This window comes from Lycium barbarum, chromosome 6 (assembly GCF_019175385.1).
Source record: "Lycium barbarum isolate Lr01 chromosome 6, ASM1917538v2, whole genome shotgun sequence".
NCBI lineage: Eukaryota > Viridiplantae > Streptophyta > Magnoliopsida > Solanales > Solanaceae > Lycium > Lycium barbarum.
Window position 1 is genome coordinate 93,138,144 of NC_083342.1, and position 17,467 is coordinate 93,155,610.

The window sequence follows — 17,467 nt, forward strand, 5'->3', positions numbered from 1 at the left end:
TAAGGCATAATTAAAAGTTTGCCTTGAAAAGTAAAATAAAAATAAAAATATATATGTCTCAAGGCAAAGTCTGCCCCCTTCAGCATAACTTTAGTTTTTCCTTAAGGATTGTATGCCGGATCCGGCATAAAGTCCTTAAGGAAAAACTAAAGTTATGCTGGAGGGGGCATAACTTTTCCTCAAGGCATAGTTTAGTTATGCCTTATGGGGAAAAACTTTTCCTTAAGGAACTATGCCTTATGGGGCAGACTTTTAATTAAAGCATAACCAAAAGTATGCCTATAAGGCAGAACTTTTCCTTAAGGCAAACTTTTAGTTATGCCTTAAGGAAAAGTTCCGCCTTATGGGACATACTTTTAGTTATATTTTATGGGGCACACTTTTAGTTAAGGCATAACTAAAAGTATGCCCATAAGACAGAACTTTTTCTTAAGGCATAGTTAAAAGTTTGCCTTGAAAAGTAAAAAAAAATAAAAAAAATATATGTCTCAAGGCAAAGTCTGCCCCCTCCGGCATAACTTTAGTTTTTCCTTAAGGATTGTATGCCGGATTTGGCATACACTCCCCCTGCCTTGCGAAATTATTTTTTTATTTTATGCCTGAGCGGGGGTTCGAACCCAGAATCTCAGGTATTCAAGCGAAGGGCAAAACTTAAAAACACAAATATGAGGGGCAAAATTTAAAGACCACCTCAAAAGAAGGGCAATCCGTGAAAAAAATGAATTGGGCAAGCCATTTGTTTGAAGTTAAATGACCAAGTGGGTAAAGTGCATTTTGTTTTTCTTCAAAAAATTAGGTACAAATTAGATAACGATGTCAATAGAGCACCCTGGATTTCTTTTTACAAAGGAAATACTCTTTCATGGGCTGAATATGGATGTGTCGCTATACATGTTCTTGGATATAAAGTGAATTGCCCAAAAAAATAAAAGTGAAATGAATTATCAAAATTAGTGTAAGTTCATTGCTTTACCAAGAAAAATGGTGTTTTCCCCCTTGTTTATTACGGACAACGTTTAATTTTCTAACAAACCATCTTATTTCTTTCTGGGATAGAGAAGCTATATAATTAGAGGTGTCAAAATGGGTTGGCCCAATCCAACCCAACCCAGCCTTAAAGGGTCAAAGAATTAAATGGGCTAGGACGGGCTGACCCTTTTAGTTGAAGAACCGTAAAATGGCAGCCCAACCCAGCCTTAAGTGGGCCGCGGGCTAGGACGGGCCAACCCTTTAAGTATTTTCGTCTTCCGAAATAACACTTTCTAAGTGATTTTTGGTAAAATTTGAACATGAAACTCTTGTAATATGAAATAAAAGAAACTTTTGTAATATGAATGAAATCTTTTACCACCCATTCTTGCGCAAATTCATATCATAGAAGAAAAAATTCAAGAGAACAGATGTAAATTATTATTTTTAATCACTAATTCAGATCATGTTCAAAAGAAATTAAACATAATATAAATTTTAAGACTAAAAAGTATTACTCCAGTCTCTAATTACTACTTAATGGTAAGTACATTTTTTCCTCATTACTTTTTATTTTTTTTTGTTTAATTTACTTATTTTTTTAAAAAATTAATTAATTTATTATTCTTTTCTAGCCTCAAAGGCTGGCCTCAGCCCAAACCTTGAGGCCAGCGGGCCAAGAGAGGCTGAGCTTTTGAGCCTCACTTCTATATGGGCCAAAAAAATCTTAGCTCAACTCTACTAAAATAAAGGGTTGGGTTGGGCCGACCTCACGGGCCAAGCCCATATTGATAGCTCTAGGTATATTATTGGCACTAAAACAACTAAATTTATTTATTTATCTAGATATTTTCTTTCAGAAAACAAAACAATTTTATGTTACCTATTAAACAATTTTACATGGTCTTTAGATCATATATACATATATTGTAGATGATATCTGCAAATTACGAGTCATCAATGTTTGTCTTAATTTCAGCCTGAATTAAAGTATTTGAAGTTTGAAAAATTAATTCTTCTCAAATGAAATACTAATTCAGTCATAGAACTTCTAACTTTTTCTTTCCAAGTGAAATTTTTGTCCAAATAAATACTCTTATTTTGAACTTTAATTTCAAATAAAACAAACATTGTCCAAGCGGTTGAGATTATCTACATAACCATTTTACTTAAAACGAAAATATTATTAGAAGAAAAACTGTAAAAGGCCGACGTATATAAAGAGACCAAACCTAAGAATCCAAACCCCTGACCTAAAAAACACAAACACACATAACATAAGTGGAGAGACAAAACTCTCCCCAAAATCCTAAGAGTCCGAAAAAATCCCTATTTATTCAAATCCTTGTCTTTTTTGGTCTTAGAATTCTGATTTTATTGGGATTGTTCGATGCTTCTCCCTTTCATAATTGGATCTTCTTTAGCTAATCTTAAATGCTTTGTTTCTCCTTGTTTGTTTCTTCCTGTTTCATGTCTTATATTGATGCACCAACAAGGCTTTCAAAGCAATCCTTGAGTTTTTATAAGTTCCCAATAAAGTTATCTACTTTATTAGTTTATAGTATTCAAGAATCAACTTCCACTTCTGGACTACAGTTTTTCTGCACAATATGAGTGAATCTAAGGTGGGTATTACTCATTATTGATGTTCCTCTTTTGCTTTTTGATGTTTTGGTAATTCAGAGTTTGATGGAAAGTTTGGATTTTTAGAGTGTTTTGAGTGATGGACTAAATTGGTTCTTGAGTTGTGGTTGTATTTTTTTTTTTTTTTTTGGATGATTGAGTGAAAGTTAAAGACTAAGACTTTTTGTCTGATATATGGTGATTGAATGAAATTATGGTGTTTGGTTGTTTTGAGTTATAGAAAAAAAATCAAATCTTTAAAAGTTTGGAATAGTTTATAGGTGTATCTTTGAATGATTATTATTGGCTTTGAGCAATTTGCTTGTGATGATGTGTATTTTTTTCTTTTGAAATATGTTCTTTGAATTGTGGGATTGTTTTTTTCTTCTGGTATTGGGTAGTTTGGTTGTTGCTGGTGTTGTGGATGACCAAGGAAGTGAAAAGAAAGCTATGTTGACAGATGGGCATGCTGTTACAGATACATTTTAGCTCGTGGTTGAATTACTTCTTGCTGCCAAAAAAATAGTTGCAAAATTCTCCCCTTTTCTCCACATGGTTGTCTCTATGATGACAACCATGTGGAGTTGTTGTAGTTACAAATTGCTGTGGCTACTTGTGTTTTGCTGGATATTCTGTTTTCCGTGGATTGTGAAAAGAATGAGGTTCATTCCTGACTGGTCTCTTTTTAAGTTGATCACTTTTATGTTTACTTAAAACGCGACATAAAGTCTTAAAGATGGCTAGAGTAGTCCAAAGTAAACATCAAGTCAGTAACTATATTCCGACACAATTTTTGACAAATAAACAAACTAAACTACCTTCTATGCCATGCTTAATAGAAACGAAAGACTTATACTAGATTGTAAGATGCGGTAGTTACCCACTCCTTCCTAAGAGTCAGAATATTTTTTATTTTTTAAATTATGTGCAGGGTATTGGCATGAGTACTGGACAATATATCCATAAGATGAGTGTCGAACAAATGTTAAATGGATAAGAACGTACAAGATTGGACAAGATTAGAAATCATAGCATCTTATAGAGGATGGAAGTAACATGCATAGAGGATAAAATGGGAGTAGTTGAGTTGGTTTGGCCATGCAACATACACCTCCAAAAGCTCCTGATTTGAAGTGTAGGATTGTGGTTATTGAATGGAATAGCGGATGAGGTAGATCAAAAATCACATGAAAGAACATTGTTATGAGAGAGCTACAATCTCTGAGAATCAAGATGAATTTAACTAAGAATAGAACGTAATGTAATCAGAAGTTAAGGCTCAGTTGTTGTTAGACTTATGTTGAGTTCGATAATGATAAGTGTGGAATCTAGAGAACTTCTAAAGTTGTAAAGGTAAATAAATAAATAAATTGAAATCCACTCAATAGAGCAGAAATATATTAATTGTTCATATTGCTGACGCCAACTAGTGTGTGATTGTGGCATAGTTGATAGATAGTTGATCGGTAGTGCCTATATAGTGATTGTGGCATAGTTGATAGATAGTTGATCAGTGATTCGCTTTCTTTCAGTTAAAGTTTGGGCCTAAATGTCATCCCTTCAGAGAATGGTCCCACTAGAGGTGAAAATAGTATTTAAGAAAATGAATATTTGAAATTCATTGATCCTGACAGAAGTGATCTGCATTTAGCTAAGTGTATGAAGTCGAAACATTTGTGGACACAAGTCTTACGAAGGCTAATTCGGATTTGAACTGCTGGCGGTGGCAGTAAAGACTCAAAGGAGCTGCTACAATTGCAGGCAGAAAATGAACTTGGTACAAGGATTTGACATTAGCAGTGTCAGGCCGATTGTATCAACTGTGGTTTGGACTTGTTAACTTAGTTTACAAGCTTTACGTGTGTCTGAAGCATTGGTGGATATTTGATAAAGTAATTGGTATGGTATGATGGGGACGGAGAATGACTGAGTTGCAGTCTCTATTTTTTCTCAGCTTCTGTAGATTTACTTGACAGTTGCTATGCGTTCTGTGATACTTTAGCTATTTGAAGAATTACTGACTAGTTGTGATTATGCCTTTTCCTCCTCTCATTTTGGTTAGTGATGAAAGAGCCAACATTGTTGCTTTCTATTGATATGTTGCAGGTATTTGTATTCGGTTCATTTACTGAGGATGAAACAAAGTCATTGCTGAACCTGCCGGCTGGTTGTGATGGGAATAAGCACGTGGAAGAAAAGGTGCTAGTTAATTCCTCAAAATTGGTGCCTGATTTATCTTTTGGGAGTTTCAGCTCTGTATCTGATTTCCAACCTGGTTCTTCAAAAGAGAAAGTGGTCTCAGATTCCTCTACTACTCTCAAGGAGCAGAAAGCTGGGCATGAGAAACCAGAGGCAGATAACTTACTCACAGAAATCAAGCAGAATGGAGGTGTCCGCAACAATTACTACATCAATGGACATAAAGGATCTGCAATGGCACACAGTATTGACTTTAGCAATTTATGTGTGTCGGAAGATGAGGGCAAAGCTATTGCCAAGTTGTCTAGTACTACTGCACGAGATGATCATACACTATTAAGTAAAGGAAATTCGAATGGGACCATTAGCAATTCCGCAAAAAGTGCACATTCAGAACAGGCCCCTGCAGAGGTATCTGGTGGGCCTCTTGATGTTGCTGGATTGCTACCTCGCGGTTTAATCAACTCCGGGAACTTATGCTTCCTTAATGCTACATTACAAGCTCTTTTGTCCTGTTCTCCTTTTGTTGAGCTTTTGGGCAGATTAAGGATACATAGTATTTCCAAGGTTGAGTATCCAATATTAGCTGCATTGGTGGGGTTTCTTTCTCAGTTTATGGTAACTAGTTCTACAAATTCAATGAAAAAAGATGCAGCCAGTATTGAAGTCGGCACGCCCTTAAGCCCAGCAATGTTTGAAGCAGTTCTGAAGAAATTTACTCCTGATGTTCATAAATCCATTTCTGGCAGGCCAAGGTCTGTACTTATTTACACTTCTTAGTATTTATATTGTCCTTCTTTCTGGATGTGTTCTTCCATGTCCTTGTTGTGACAGACCTTGAGGTCACCATTTTGATATGCACTTGCATAGTTTAATGATGTCCACAGTCTGTTCTGAAGAGAAAGACAAAGGAATTTATTACTGCTTTGCTACCAAACCATATGAAGTACACATTTGCCTGACTTTTCTGATTCTCCTTTTTCTTCAAGCTCCTGTAAATGCAAAAAGAAAAAAATAAACAAATCAAAATAAAGAAGAAGAAAACAATGCTGTGCATCTATTGTAATTTCTTTGTCTTCCATTTACTACTATTTCCTTTTTTGCTCCTATGATTGTTGTCTTTGGGATCTGAGTCAGTGGCACTACTGGATAATTTAATTGTTTTTCCCCGATTAGCATAAATTGGACAAATGTGTCGTGTCTTTGTGAAGTATCTCAAAAACACCCTTTATTTACATTTTTCCAGACAAGAAGATGCACAGGAGTTCCTGAGTTTTGTAATGGATCAGATGCATGGTGAATTATTAAAGCTTGAAGGGCAATCAGGTTCAAGCGGGAAAAATTCATCTCTTGTTTCATCAGAAGAAGATGAGGAGTGGGAAACTGTTGGCCCAAAGAACAAATCTGCAGTCACAAGGACTCAGGACTTTGTCCCTTCAAAACTGAGTGCCATTTTTGGGGGGCAGTTGAAGAGCATTGTTACAGCAAGAGGTAGTGTGCTTTTTGCCTTTGTACTACATTGCATCTACTTGATGCATATTAGCAATATCGCTTATGTTAATTTACCAGTTTTCAAAAATAATAATATCACTTATGTCATAAAAAATATTTGCTTATTATATGAAGACTGTCTGCTGCTCACGAAGAACAATAAGACCAGCCTGGTGAATATACATCTGCCATTTCCATAGATTTTCTCATCTTGGATTGCCCATGTGAATCCTAGTTCAACTGTGATAACCATTAAAGGAGATATGGATCACTGGTTTAAGTAAAATACAGACAAATAAGGACAAAGAAGTAGGTTTAAAAAAAAAAAAAAATTAAATAGTGTTCGAAGTGGTGAGAAGCTTTGATTTTTTCCTCTCCTTGGCATCTGTGCATTGTACTACAAATAAATGGGCAACATGACAATATCTGTAAAATGGGAACTTCAGAAATTCCTTGTATGCTATTTTTCTTGATTTTGTTTTAGCATGAAGATTGCACATGACCAGTATATCCTAATTCCAAGATTATAACAGAATCTGAACTTCTGCCTTTGTAAATTTGTTAATGGGCGCTTAAAATGTGACAGATGAAGTGAAAGGTATGAATAATCATGGGAATTGGCAAAGAAAGGTGATTTCTAAACGGTAAATTTGCTACATAACAAGCTCCCAGTCTGACATAAATATAGCAGCTCTTTTGTGAAGCAACTAAATGTTGTGCTCATGCATAGTATGTCTTTTATCATTTTCTTTGGTTGGAAAGACAAATTTGTCCGACCTCTGTAGTTCATTCAACTATATCTGAACTTGGATTGAGTTTTTGATTTGGAATCTACTTTGTTGTAGGGAACAAACCCTCTGCCACTGTTCAACCATTTTTTGTACTCCATCTTGACATTTCACATGAGGTTGTTCATACCATTCAAGATGCTCTCCGCCTATTCTCTGCCCCTGAGACACTCGAGGGATATAGAACGACAGTAGGAAAGGTAAATTACTCTGCTTCCTTTTGGACATTATGGCTTAATACTGTCTGCGGTTGGGAGATTGGTCTATGTCAACCTACTGCATAAAACTGTATCAAATCTTAGATGAGTGACAATTCAGAGGCCTCTAGTGTACAAGTTCCCTAAGAATCTTTCGTTGTTGTTGCGGACATTGTTTGTGCCACCATCCTTTTTGTTTTTACTTTTTATAAAATGTATATTCACAAATTTAGAAATAAGGAAATGCTATGAGTTACAGTAAGGAGTCAAGCTGTCCCTATTGCGACTGTTTGGAGCCTATGAAATTCCAATAATTCATATGCATCATCTTCAAACTGGGAATCACACTAAAAGAATAAGGTGGTTGGATAAAAAGCCTTCAATCCGTAAAGGTGATTAAGTTTTCGTTCGAATTATCTGGGTTCCTTTCCTTCTACAGAGTTCATAAATGCATAATGGGATTGTGAGCCATGTATTATGCAGCTGTTTTGATTTTTCCCATACCAGTTCCAAAGAGCTACTCATGAAGTTCTTTGCATTGCCCACTGAAACTCAAAAATGTTTAAAAACCTTCCGTTTACAAGGTCATCATGGAAATGGAGATGACCCATTCTTTTCCACCAATGTGGAGTACTTAACATGGGGATCCCAAATTGGGTAAACGGGGAATTGGAATGACTCAGTCTTTGATATCATTTATATAATGAACCTTTGCCCCAAAGCAACCCAAAAACTAGCTCACGAGGTGAGAATTGCCCAAAACAATCCATATTAGGAGACAATATCCCATTCCCGCAGCAAATATGGGACACTTGAACAACCAATTTTTCATCTTGTTAGGATGAATTAAGTAGTCAAGTTACAATTGAAGTGCAGTAAAATGATTTTTACTTGATTAAATTACCTGTCATCAGGATTAGCCTCTTTTTCCTCTGGATGATTATTGACAAGTTATTGCTGTTGATTTTCACAGGTTGGAGCTAGAAAATCCATCAGCATACAGACACTTCCTAAGATGATGATTTTACACCTGAAGCGGTTTGGTTATGGAAGCTACGGAAGTACAAAATTGCATAAACCAGTGCAATTTCCTCTGCAGCTAGTGATAAGCCGTGATTTACTTGCTTCTTCAACTACAGAGGTAATCTTCGAACTTAGTGGAGTTCTCTGCTAACCGTCTATCCCAAATCATGAGAAATATTTGATTTTCTGAAGTAAACTCTATAATTCTGGTTACAACTATGTGGTGTTATAAGGAAAATTTGAAAAATCATCACCTTTTTGCACGCATTATCAAGGAAGCAGCACATTCTTCCACTATGGCATGATATATGTGATAAACATGAGGCAAAACTTAATATTTTGTTCTTGTTGTTCAACATACAGAGTCGACGATATCAACTTGTTTCCACAATCACCCACCACGGAAAGGAAGCTTCTAAGGGGCATTATACTGCTGATTGTCTTTACCAGAGTGGGAAGTGGTTGCGGTTTGATGATGCCTCTGTTTCTGCTATCACCACTAACAAAGTGCTGCATGATCAAGCTTACGTTCTATTTTATAAACAAGTATAGGCAACCTGCTGTCTTAATCTAATCAGGTAACGGAGCTTGGATAGAAGAAGACATTCTGAAGACATTGGACAATGCTACACCTCAGGCTTCTGCAGAGGGTTGACTCAGATAACTACTACCGTTTCCATTTACTACAAAGGTCATCAGGGAAATGGAACATCTGTCGTCATCCAGGGAATGTGGTAAATGTATGAAATTTTTGTTACCAGTTGTCTATTGGAGCTGTTTCTTTTCGTCTTCCTTTTTTTTTTCTTCCCCTTTATTTTCTCTCTCATCATTGTGTTCGGAAAATTTGACTATTCTGAAATGAGGATCTGAGGTCGGGATGTTCTTGATATTCGATAATAGATGTATGAGTTTGTCTCCTTACTTTAGATATATATATTATATAGAAGTATTGCTTATTGATAGCATGTTGTCCCTGAAGTGGTTTAATTGGCTTTTCTTTGTCCTGGCTTTTGATTCATGGTGAAATTGAATAGCAAAGCAAACAGCAGAAAATATGCATCATCTTGTTGCAGTCCAATGTTATTAAAGAAAAACTGCATATGCCATCCCATGTTTGAGTAAAATAACAAGCTCTGTGGATTTGTTCGTTGCCTCAACCTTCTCTCGTTCGCAGTAGATTGAAAATGACGAGAATCCTATTGATAAAGAAGAGGCATAAGCATCATCTCTTGATCCAATTCATCTCTAGCCTCTCCAACACACTCTTGGTATGAAAGAAACACCCCTTTTGAAGAAAGTCTTGCAAATTATTTAGCCAAATATAAATTGCTACTTCCCAACAGTAATTGGTCTAAATCAACTTATAATAAGCACTTCTCAAAATAAATTGATTTTTACAGCTTGGACAAACAAGCTCTGAGCCTTGGTTGGTAGAATTATCAGTACTTGTGCTAGTGGGAGGTAGTAGCTACCCAGTGAAATAGTCGAGATGTGCGCAAACTGACTTAAACACTACCAGCATAATTCATTACATATATACATGGTCAAATGTACTAAGCTCTTGAAAATGAAATGCTTCACATACTAAAGTCCGATTTAGTTAAGTTAGGAAAAGAGCCGGAAGAATCCTTGAAAAAACACAGAGTCAATTAGTTTCTTCATAGCAATTTATTGGTTTAGAATTTCAAATGATACGAGGGTAGCAGTCGAGCCGAGGCTTGTAATCAAACCCTACTCAGAAAAAAGTAAAAAAAAAAAATACTAGCAACACACAAAAAAGTAGACCATAAAGAAAGCCAGTGTTTTTAATCCCAGTTTCAAATAATTATTTCTTTGTTCCATTTTATTATACCTAGAAACAAAGAAGAAGAGTCCCAAACCCTTCTTTAGCCATGAACTTTTTGCACTTTTTCAACGATTTTCCAATAAAAAATTTACACAGTAATATTTCCTCCATAAATCGATATAACTAGACAAATTTTATTTTCAAAATATTAATGAATGCATCACACTTGATTAAATATGGATGATGTTAAATTCAGTAGCATGAAAGAGATATTATTTTACTACTACTTGTATTACTTTTTAGTTAAAGAGAAAAACTACAAGCAAAATTAAGTCAAAGATTGTGCGTTCTTGTATTGTTTCATTGTTTATTAATTCTCGTAAATTGCACTTTTTAATGGTCCCTCCAATGTTTTTAGTTGAACTGGGAAATTAAATTAAATAGTACGGGATGGAAACATGCCTTCAAAGTTTATAGTTGTTGTCTTTTGAAATGAGTTGCTTTTTTTCTTTCTTTTTTTGGATTAAGAAACTAATCAAATGAACTTTCCTGGTTCCTTTTTTTTTTTCCCCAGAAAAATAGAGTCAATTTTCAAACCCTGCCCAACAGACGGCAAAAGAATTGCTTAAAATTCTTTGAGATGAGTCTTACAGGAGAATAATCTAACTTTAGTAGGGTGTTGAGATATCTTTTTATTTACTTATGGGGACCAAAGAGATAAAAAAGTATGGGAATTTGTAGTTTGGTCCCGCTTTTTGGATATAATGTGAATGTGTTTGGACTTGCCTGGATACTTTCCTTTGAGTTCAACTAAAGAAATGCTACTTTACTCTTTTAGGTTTTTGTGGTCCAGTCCATAGACCTATAGCAAAAAATAAAAAGAATAAAAGTGCTCACCCTTTTTAGGTCCTCCACGAAGATTTTTTTTTTTCCAGATATTTCTTATTTCATTTCCCATGGAGTAATGCTTCTACTAAGAACTTTAAAAGAATACACATTTTTAGTACAAAATTATGAGGAAAGATTCCTTTGTCATTCTGCTCGCTTAAATTGGAGCATGACAACCTTAAAGATGATGCTCTGAGACAACTACCTAGTAATTTTAACATAATACAGATATAATAGCTAGGCAAGAAATCACTAAACGTTTAACAAATATTATATTTTGAGCCCATAATTTTAAAAATACAACGTACTAGATATTTAAAATCTTAAAATATTGAATTAATCACTTTAAAAACTTGAATATGCGGATGCAGACAAGACCTAGATCGAAATGGCCATTCAAAAGTTCAATTCTCTTTGTGCAAATTATGAAAAAAGTTGAATTTTAAATCTAGGAGTAGAGAGGGATTATCAAAGGTCGTTGGTTGAGTTGTTAAGAATTCATCCTCACACAATGCTTTCGTTAAACTCTCCTTGGTGGCAAGGTTCTTTAGAACTGGGGTTGCTTGCAGGGTCTTTACTTTCATGTAGTAGTATCGGGTCCTACTCCTATGCATTAAGATTGTGGTGTTTCACTTTTTTGTTTTTGTTTTGTTTCCTTGCATGATTATTTAGTATTAGGAATTCAATGGCCAGACTAATTTTGATTTGCATCAAGTAAGGCTCACAATGGGAAAAAACTTTTTAGCATTCATTCTCAGAGTAAGAATTGAAGACTTCACGTTAAAAATAGAGGAATTTCATCCAACCCACCGAGAACCGCACTCTTTGGAGGTTGACTGCTTAAAAGGAAAGAAACGGAAGAAAAAAGACACAAATGACTCATCACCATGCATGAGTATATTAGCGAATACGTACGTTTGCTCATATTCCGGTTTGTTGATATGTGTTTGGTATATGAAAAGTTATTTTTCAAGAGGATAATACTCTTCATGAGAATCACTTTTGTATTTGGTTATTAGAAGAAAGCATTTTCCGTCAAAAGGGGAAAATAACTTTTCATATGCACAAGCGAGATTAATTTTCGTTGCAACTATTTAACTTTTAACTTTACATTATTTGCTTCAACGTAACTGACTTTTAGATATTATTCTTACTTTTTAGAACTTAAATATTTTTTCGCAGTACTTTCCAATTTACTAATTTAATTCTTAACCTTTAACATATATTTATTCTGAAAATATTTTTCATTTACTAACTAAGCACTAATAAACATTAAAAAAAACCTATAAAAAATAACTTCCATCATATCAAACATACTCTAAGGTTCTTGAGAATTAGAGCTATAAAAAGTAGTTGGGACTTGGGAGTCAATCCAGAGCTGATAATTCTTAGTAAAAGTCACACACACACGAAGCTAATGAAGAGTGGTTGCACATTTTGAGTCAAGTTAATTTACCTGGTCGCTGCTTGTAACTAAATTCATGGACATAAATACAAGTACAAACAAAAGTAGTTGAAAAAAATCGTGATACAATTCAATGAACAATCGAAATTTAGACAATTAGACGAGTCGCAAAACTTTATTAAATAGTGAAGATTATATTTTTTAAATTAATTTATAGAAATTAATATAAATTTTGTTCCGTAAAAGGGAATATAATGTTGCTTTCCAGAAGGAAGCCGTGGATGCCTTAATCGATCAAATTGTGAGGGGATTATACTTTTTTAATAGTTAAATTCTCACTAATGATGTAGCATATGCCACCAAGAGCATAATATGGTGGGTTAGTTGAACGATAATTTTGAAATTCTTACCAATAAACACTTTTTTTTTTTCTGTAATAGCTACATCATTATCCTATATGCTTAATAAACATTTAATCTTTTTTGTTCTTGTTTTTGTAATAGCTACATGATTATCCTATATGCTTAATAGGGTCTAAAGAGAAAGGACTAGAAGTAACAACATTTAGCAAATTGAAAATACAACTAGTTAATGAAAGGAACAAATAATAAAAAGCCCTATTATTGATTAAAGACTTTAGGTTCATTCCTAAACAAAAATCTAGGATGGCTTCATTTGTCTAATGATGGTGGAGTAGGTATTACAGTAATTCACATGATTTGGAGCTGCTTCCTAATGTTTCATCGAGCTGTGTGCTAGCCTCTATTCCATCTGTTTCACTTTATGTGATGTATTTTGATTAACGATACTTTCTTCGTTTTCATTTTAACTGTCGTTTTAACTCTTTTTACGACCATTAAAATAAATACAAGGTCTAGTTACAAAGTTACCTTATTTAATAAAGGTAGACTAATTTTTCCTCTTAAGTATTGTGCATACTTCTTCAATGATAAGGATATAGTTGAAAAATTTATTAACAAAGTCTTGAATTCTTAAAGTGGACAATTATTTTGAATTAAAACGACAGTTAAAATGAAATGGAGGGAGTAGTATCAAGGAAAAGGAAAAAAAGAATTGGTACATACTAAAAGTGTCCTTATAGTCTTAATTATGTCATCATTTTTATAAGTGTAAGAACATCTCATTAATGAAAAAATGAGAAATTTTAAAGAGTTTCTAAATATAGAAAGATAGTCATTATTTTGTAAACATTCAAAATAAGAAAATAGTATCGTATAAAATGGAATAGAGGGAGCAGTAAACTTTTGGACGATATTTGAGTTAAAGTTGGAAAAGAATATGTATTTAAAGTTAAAGTTAAAAATATCTTGTGAATGTTGATTTGCAAGTGAAAATGATCAGTACAGAATTTCACTTGATTCACAAACCAAAACCACTACTTCAATGTTATACTTTGAAGTCAAATACTAAAGTTCAGTACTTGTAAATACTCATGGTCAGACAAATATTTGTATCAATTTCAATTCAATATTTGCAAAAAAATTTTAAAAAAAAAATATGCACAAAAGGCTCCAATTGTCTTTGCTTGTCATGTTGCAGCAGAACATTGAATAGTAGTAATAGATTCACTCCATTTATGTGAATTCAATTAAGATGCACAGCTGATGAATCTTTAAGTTACTTGCAATAACATGTAGGGTTTCTAACATAACATGGTTTGATAAGGTGAAACATAAAGTAAGATAATTTGATATAACATGGTACTAAATTACACTTATAATATACTCCATATAACTTAAATCCGTCATTATTTTTTAATGAACAGGGAGGGGTGGTTGTTGAACAAGTTCGCATCAAGATGCACAAGCTGATGAATAAAATAGACAAACGTCAATTGACAAAATAAATCTTCTCATCTTTCATTGATGTGTATTACACTCTGCTGACCTAATTACAATTCTCCGAAAAAAAAAAAAAGAATCAAAAGATGAAAAACAACACAATTTCTCTCAATGTTTGCTCCAATGTTCCTATAAGAATTACAGTTCTCACAGAAACAATCTACTATAAAAACAAAACTCCAATCTAATCATCACTAAAAAAACTCAAAAACAACAAGAAAAATGAACCCTTTCAAATACACAGTATAAACTCATAAAAAGAACTATAAGCACTGTACACTGTATTGAAAAACAAAGGGGCAACAGTGCTTCTTCACTGACAAAAACTGAGAATTTTTTTCACTTTGTGATCTTATTTCTGTGTACCCTGAATCAAAGACGAGTCCTTTTTGTCATCATTGTACTTTGGAATCCACCAAACTCTAAGGCTTTTATCAAGACTTCCACTATACAACATAAACCCACCCCCTACACTACCTGGTGAAGCTTGTAAACACTTAACAGGACCTTCATGTCCTTTAATAACACCAAATTTAAACAATCCTCCATTGATTTCCCTTTTCCATATGCAGATACTCTTATCAGCTGATCCACTACACAAGAATTCACCCATCATCAAACACATACACAAAACAGCCATTCCATGTGCTTTCACTTCACAAACAAGTTTCCAACTATCAAAATTCTTGTTACCCACCCACCCCATCACATACCCATCTGAACCCCCTCCATATACAAAATTCCCATCTTCAGAAACCACCACTGAGTTTAAAGAAACGTCTTTATGACCCTCTAAAATCCCCTTAAGCACATGTGTAGTCCCACTACTTTTTCCCCAAGCTTTTATCTTTCCATCAGCAGAAGCTGAATAAACAACCCCATTTTTCCCAGCAACTAATCCGTTAATAGCATCATCATGAGCCTTAATTGATTCCAAACACTTCAAATCAGAAATTCTCCACACTTTCAAACTCTTATCCCAAGAACCAGAATAAATGTACCCATTACAAACAGCTAAACAAGAAATACTATCAGCATGTTCAATCCACAACTTTTTATGATTCCTCCTAGTTTTCACATAATTACTCTGTTTCATAAAATTCCCAAGATAATCTTTTGTAGTAGGCAATGTATCAACAAGCCTAAAAACATTCTCAGATCTTCTTGAAACCTTCCACACACGAATCCTAGAATCTTGATGTGCTGTAAAAACTTTATTACCAACAGTAACAAGTGCCTTCACTGACCCATCGCCCACCCCAAATTTAGTAAATAGCCTTAAATCAGGTTGTTGCCAGACAATTATATCCTTACCTTGAGAAGCACTGAGTATAAATTCACCACAAAGGGCTAAACAAGAAACTGTGCCAACGTGGTCTGAAAGGACAGCTAGGGACTTGTAAGAGTGGTAAGTACAAGAAATAGGTATTCTTGAAATCTTGAACTGAAGATCTAATTGGAAATCTTGAAATCTTTGTGAAGTTGCTGGGCTTTCTTCTGATTCACTGCTACTGCTAGTGGTGCTTATAATACTGCTTGTATCAGATAACAATGGGGTTCTGTATGCTGATGTTGCAGCCATTGAAAAGCATAAGCTTTTTTATTTTTGTATATGAAACAGAGAGATTGAGAAGGAGAAGTTGGTGTGAGTGCAATAGTAAAGATGGACCTTAATAAGAGCCTGTAAAATGCAGAAATGGAGTTGTTTTAAAAAGAGACGTTATAGTATAGCTGGTGGGGCTAATAAAATAGAAATAAATATTGGTGGTTTGTATAGAAAGAAAATATTACTACTCCGTATATTTTATCAGAGAGACGTTACGGATTTTGTGGGAAGAAAGAGGAACCATTAGTTGAATTTTACTCCCTCGGATCAGAGCGTCTACTTACATTTTTTTTCTCCGTTTAAAAAGAATATTTACTTACGAAATAATTAATTTTATTTTATCAAAATTATTCTTACTAAGTGATCAAATCTCAATACCTATTTAATTAAGAATAATTTAATCAAATTATCTATTTTGTCTAGAAGTAAATATTTTCTTATGGATTACAAATAATTAATTGGACACTTTTTTTCTTTTTTTTTTTGTTATCAATGAGGTAGCACTAACATTGTTAAAACCGGACACTCATATGTCTATAATTAGATGGGATTAAAAAAAATGGGATAAAGCCCGTAAAGAGCGATGTTAGCGTGATTTTTGTTTTATAAAATAATTTATGGAAACATAGCACTTTTAGTTTTCCAAAATACTGATAAATTTTAGTTTTATAATAATATTTGGATTAAACATATTTATGATAATTTTTTGTCAAACATATTTAATCCCTTAGACTGTGAAGCTTCATAATTTTTAAAAATTATTAAATGCTAAACCATTCAATTGTCAATGCGTTTTGTTCAGTGTATATTATTACTCTATATTTGAATTAATATAATTCTATATATATAGCCTTGTTTACCCCGAATTTGGATAATCAATTAAATTTGTGGGTGAGGTATAGAATATGTGGTTATGCCTTGAATCCCTTTGATAGAGGAAAGAAATGTATGAATGTATTATGAAGAAGCAACTAATAATTGGTGGTTTGTTATGGATGCGAGTGTTCACTAATATACGTGTGTTATTTGATTGAAGAAATGTAATCGAGATTGACACAATGAATTCGGATTGCACACGATAATGAGAGAGATTTGCGTATATTTCTAATACAAAAGAGTGTTCTTGATGTTAAAAAGCCAACCCTTTAAGAGGGGGACAATGCCCCTTATTTATAGTAGTGCCCCATGGACTTCATACAACATGAACAATAAAATAATAATAAAAAAAACTCTGAGTTGGATTAGGTTGGGTTAGGTTGGCCGTATGGTCTGACACCCGTACGATTGGTAGTTGAGCATAACAGGACGTTATCGACGCATGGTAATCGCCCAACGGATCTCCCGGACCAACGACCACGAACAAACGGACCAACGGCAACAACCACCTCGGTCGTGAAGGAAACCGGACCAAATGATGCCCCGACCTTGCCCCGGTTCGGGCGTTCCTCCGGTCTAGGACGAAAATCCTTATGCACGTTCTTGTCCCCTTCTTCACTCGGTTCCGGGTCTCCCCGGTCCAACGCATATCCGGTTTTTACCGTATACAGATAGTCCCCACACTTCCCGGACCGTAGATTTATCGGAGTAGCGGGAAGTGGATGAATCGATAAACTGGTGACCCCGTTTGCCC

The 17,467-nt window shown here is 34.4% G+C and overlaps 2 protein-coding genes across 2 annotated transcripts; one reads left to right on the top strand and one right to left on the bottom strand.

The window, feature by feature from the left end:
* Window positions 1-2,203: 2,203 nt before the first annotated feature.
* LOC132644843 (ubiquitin carboxyl-terminal hydrolase 24-like) lies at window positions 2,204-9,252 on the top strand. Its single transcript, XM_060361480.1, has 6 exons — window positions 2,204-2,594; window positions 4,699-5,546; window positions 6,038-6,282; window positions 7,128-7,270; window positions 8,241-8,408; window positions 8,654-9,252. Exons 1-6 carry the CDS (start codon window positions 2,580-2,582, stop codon window positions 8,840-8,842), a joined length of 1,608 nt encoding a protein of 535 aa, XP_060217463.1. The 5' UTR covers window positions 2,204-2,579; the 3' UTR covers window positions 8,843-9,252.
* A 4,972-nt stretch (window positions 9,253-14,224) lies between these two features.
* Window positions 14,225-16,037, bottom strand: LOC132644844 (protein JINGUBANG). Its single transcript, XM_060361481.1, has one exon. It carries the CDS (start codon window positions 15,811-15,813, stop codon window positions 14,584-14,586), a length of 1,230 nt encoding a protein of 409 aa, XP_060217464.1. The 5' UTR covers window positions 15,814-16,037; the 3' UTR covers window positions 14,225-14,583.
* Between the last annotated feature and the right edge of the window lie 1,430 nt (window positions 16,038-17,467).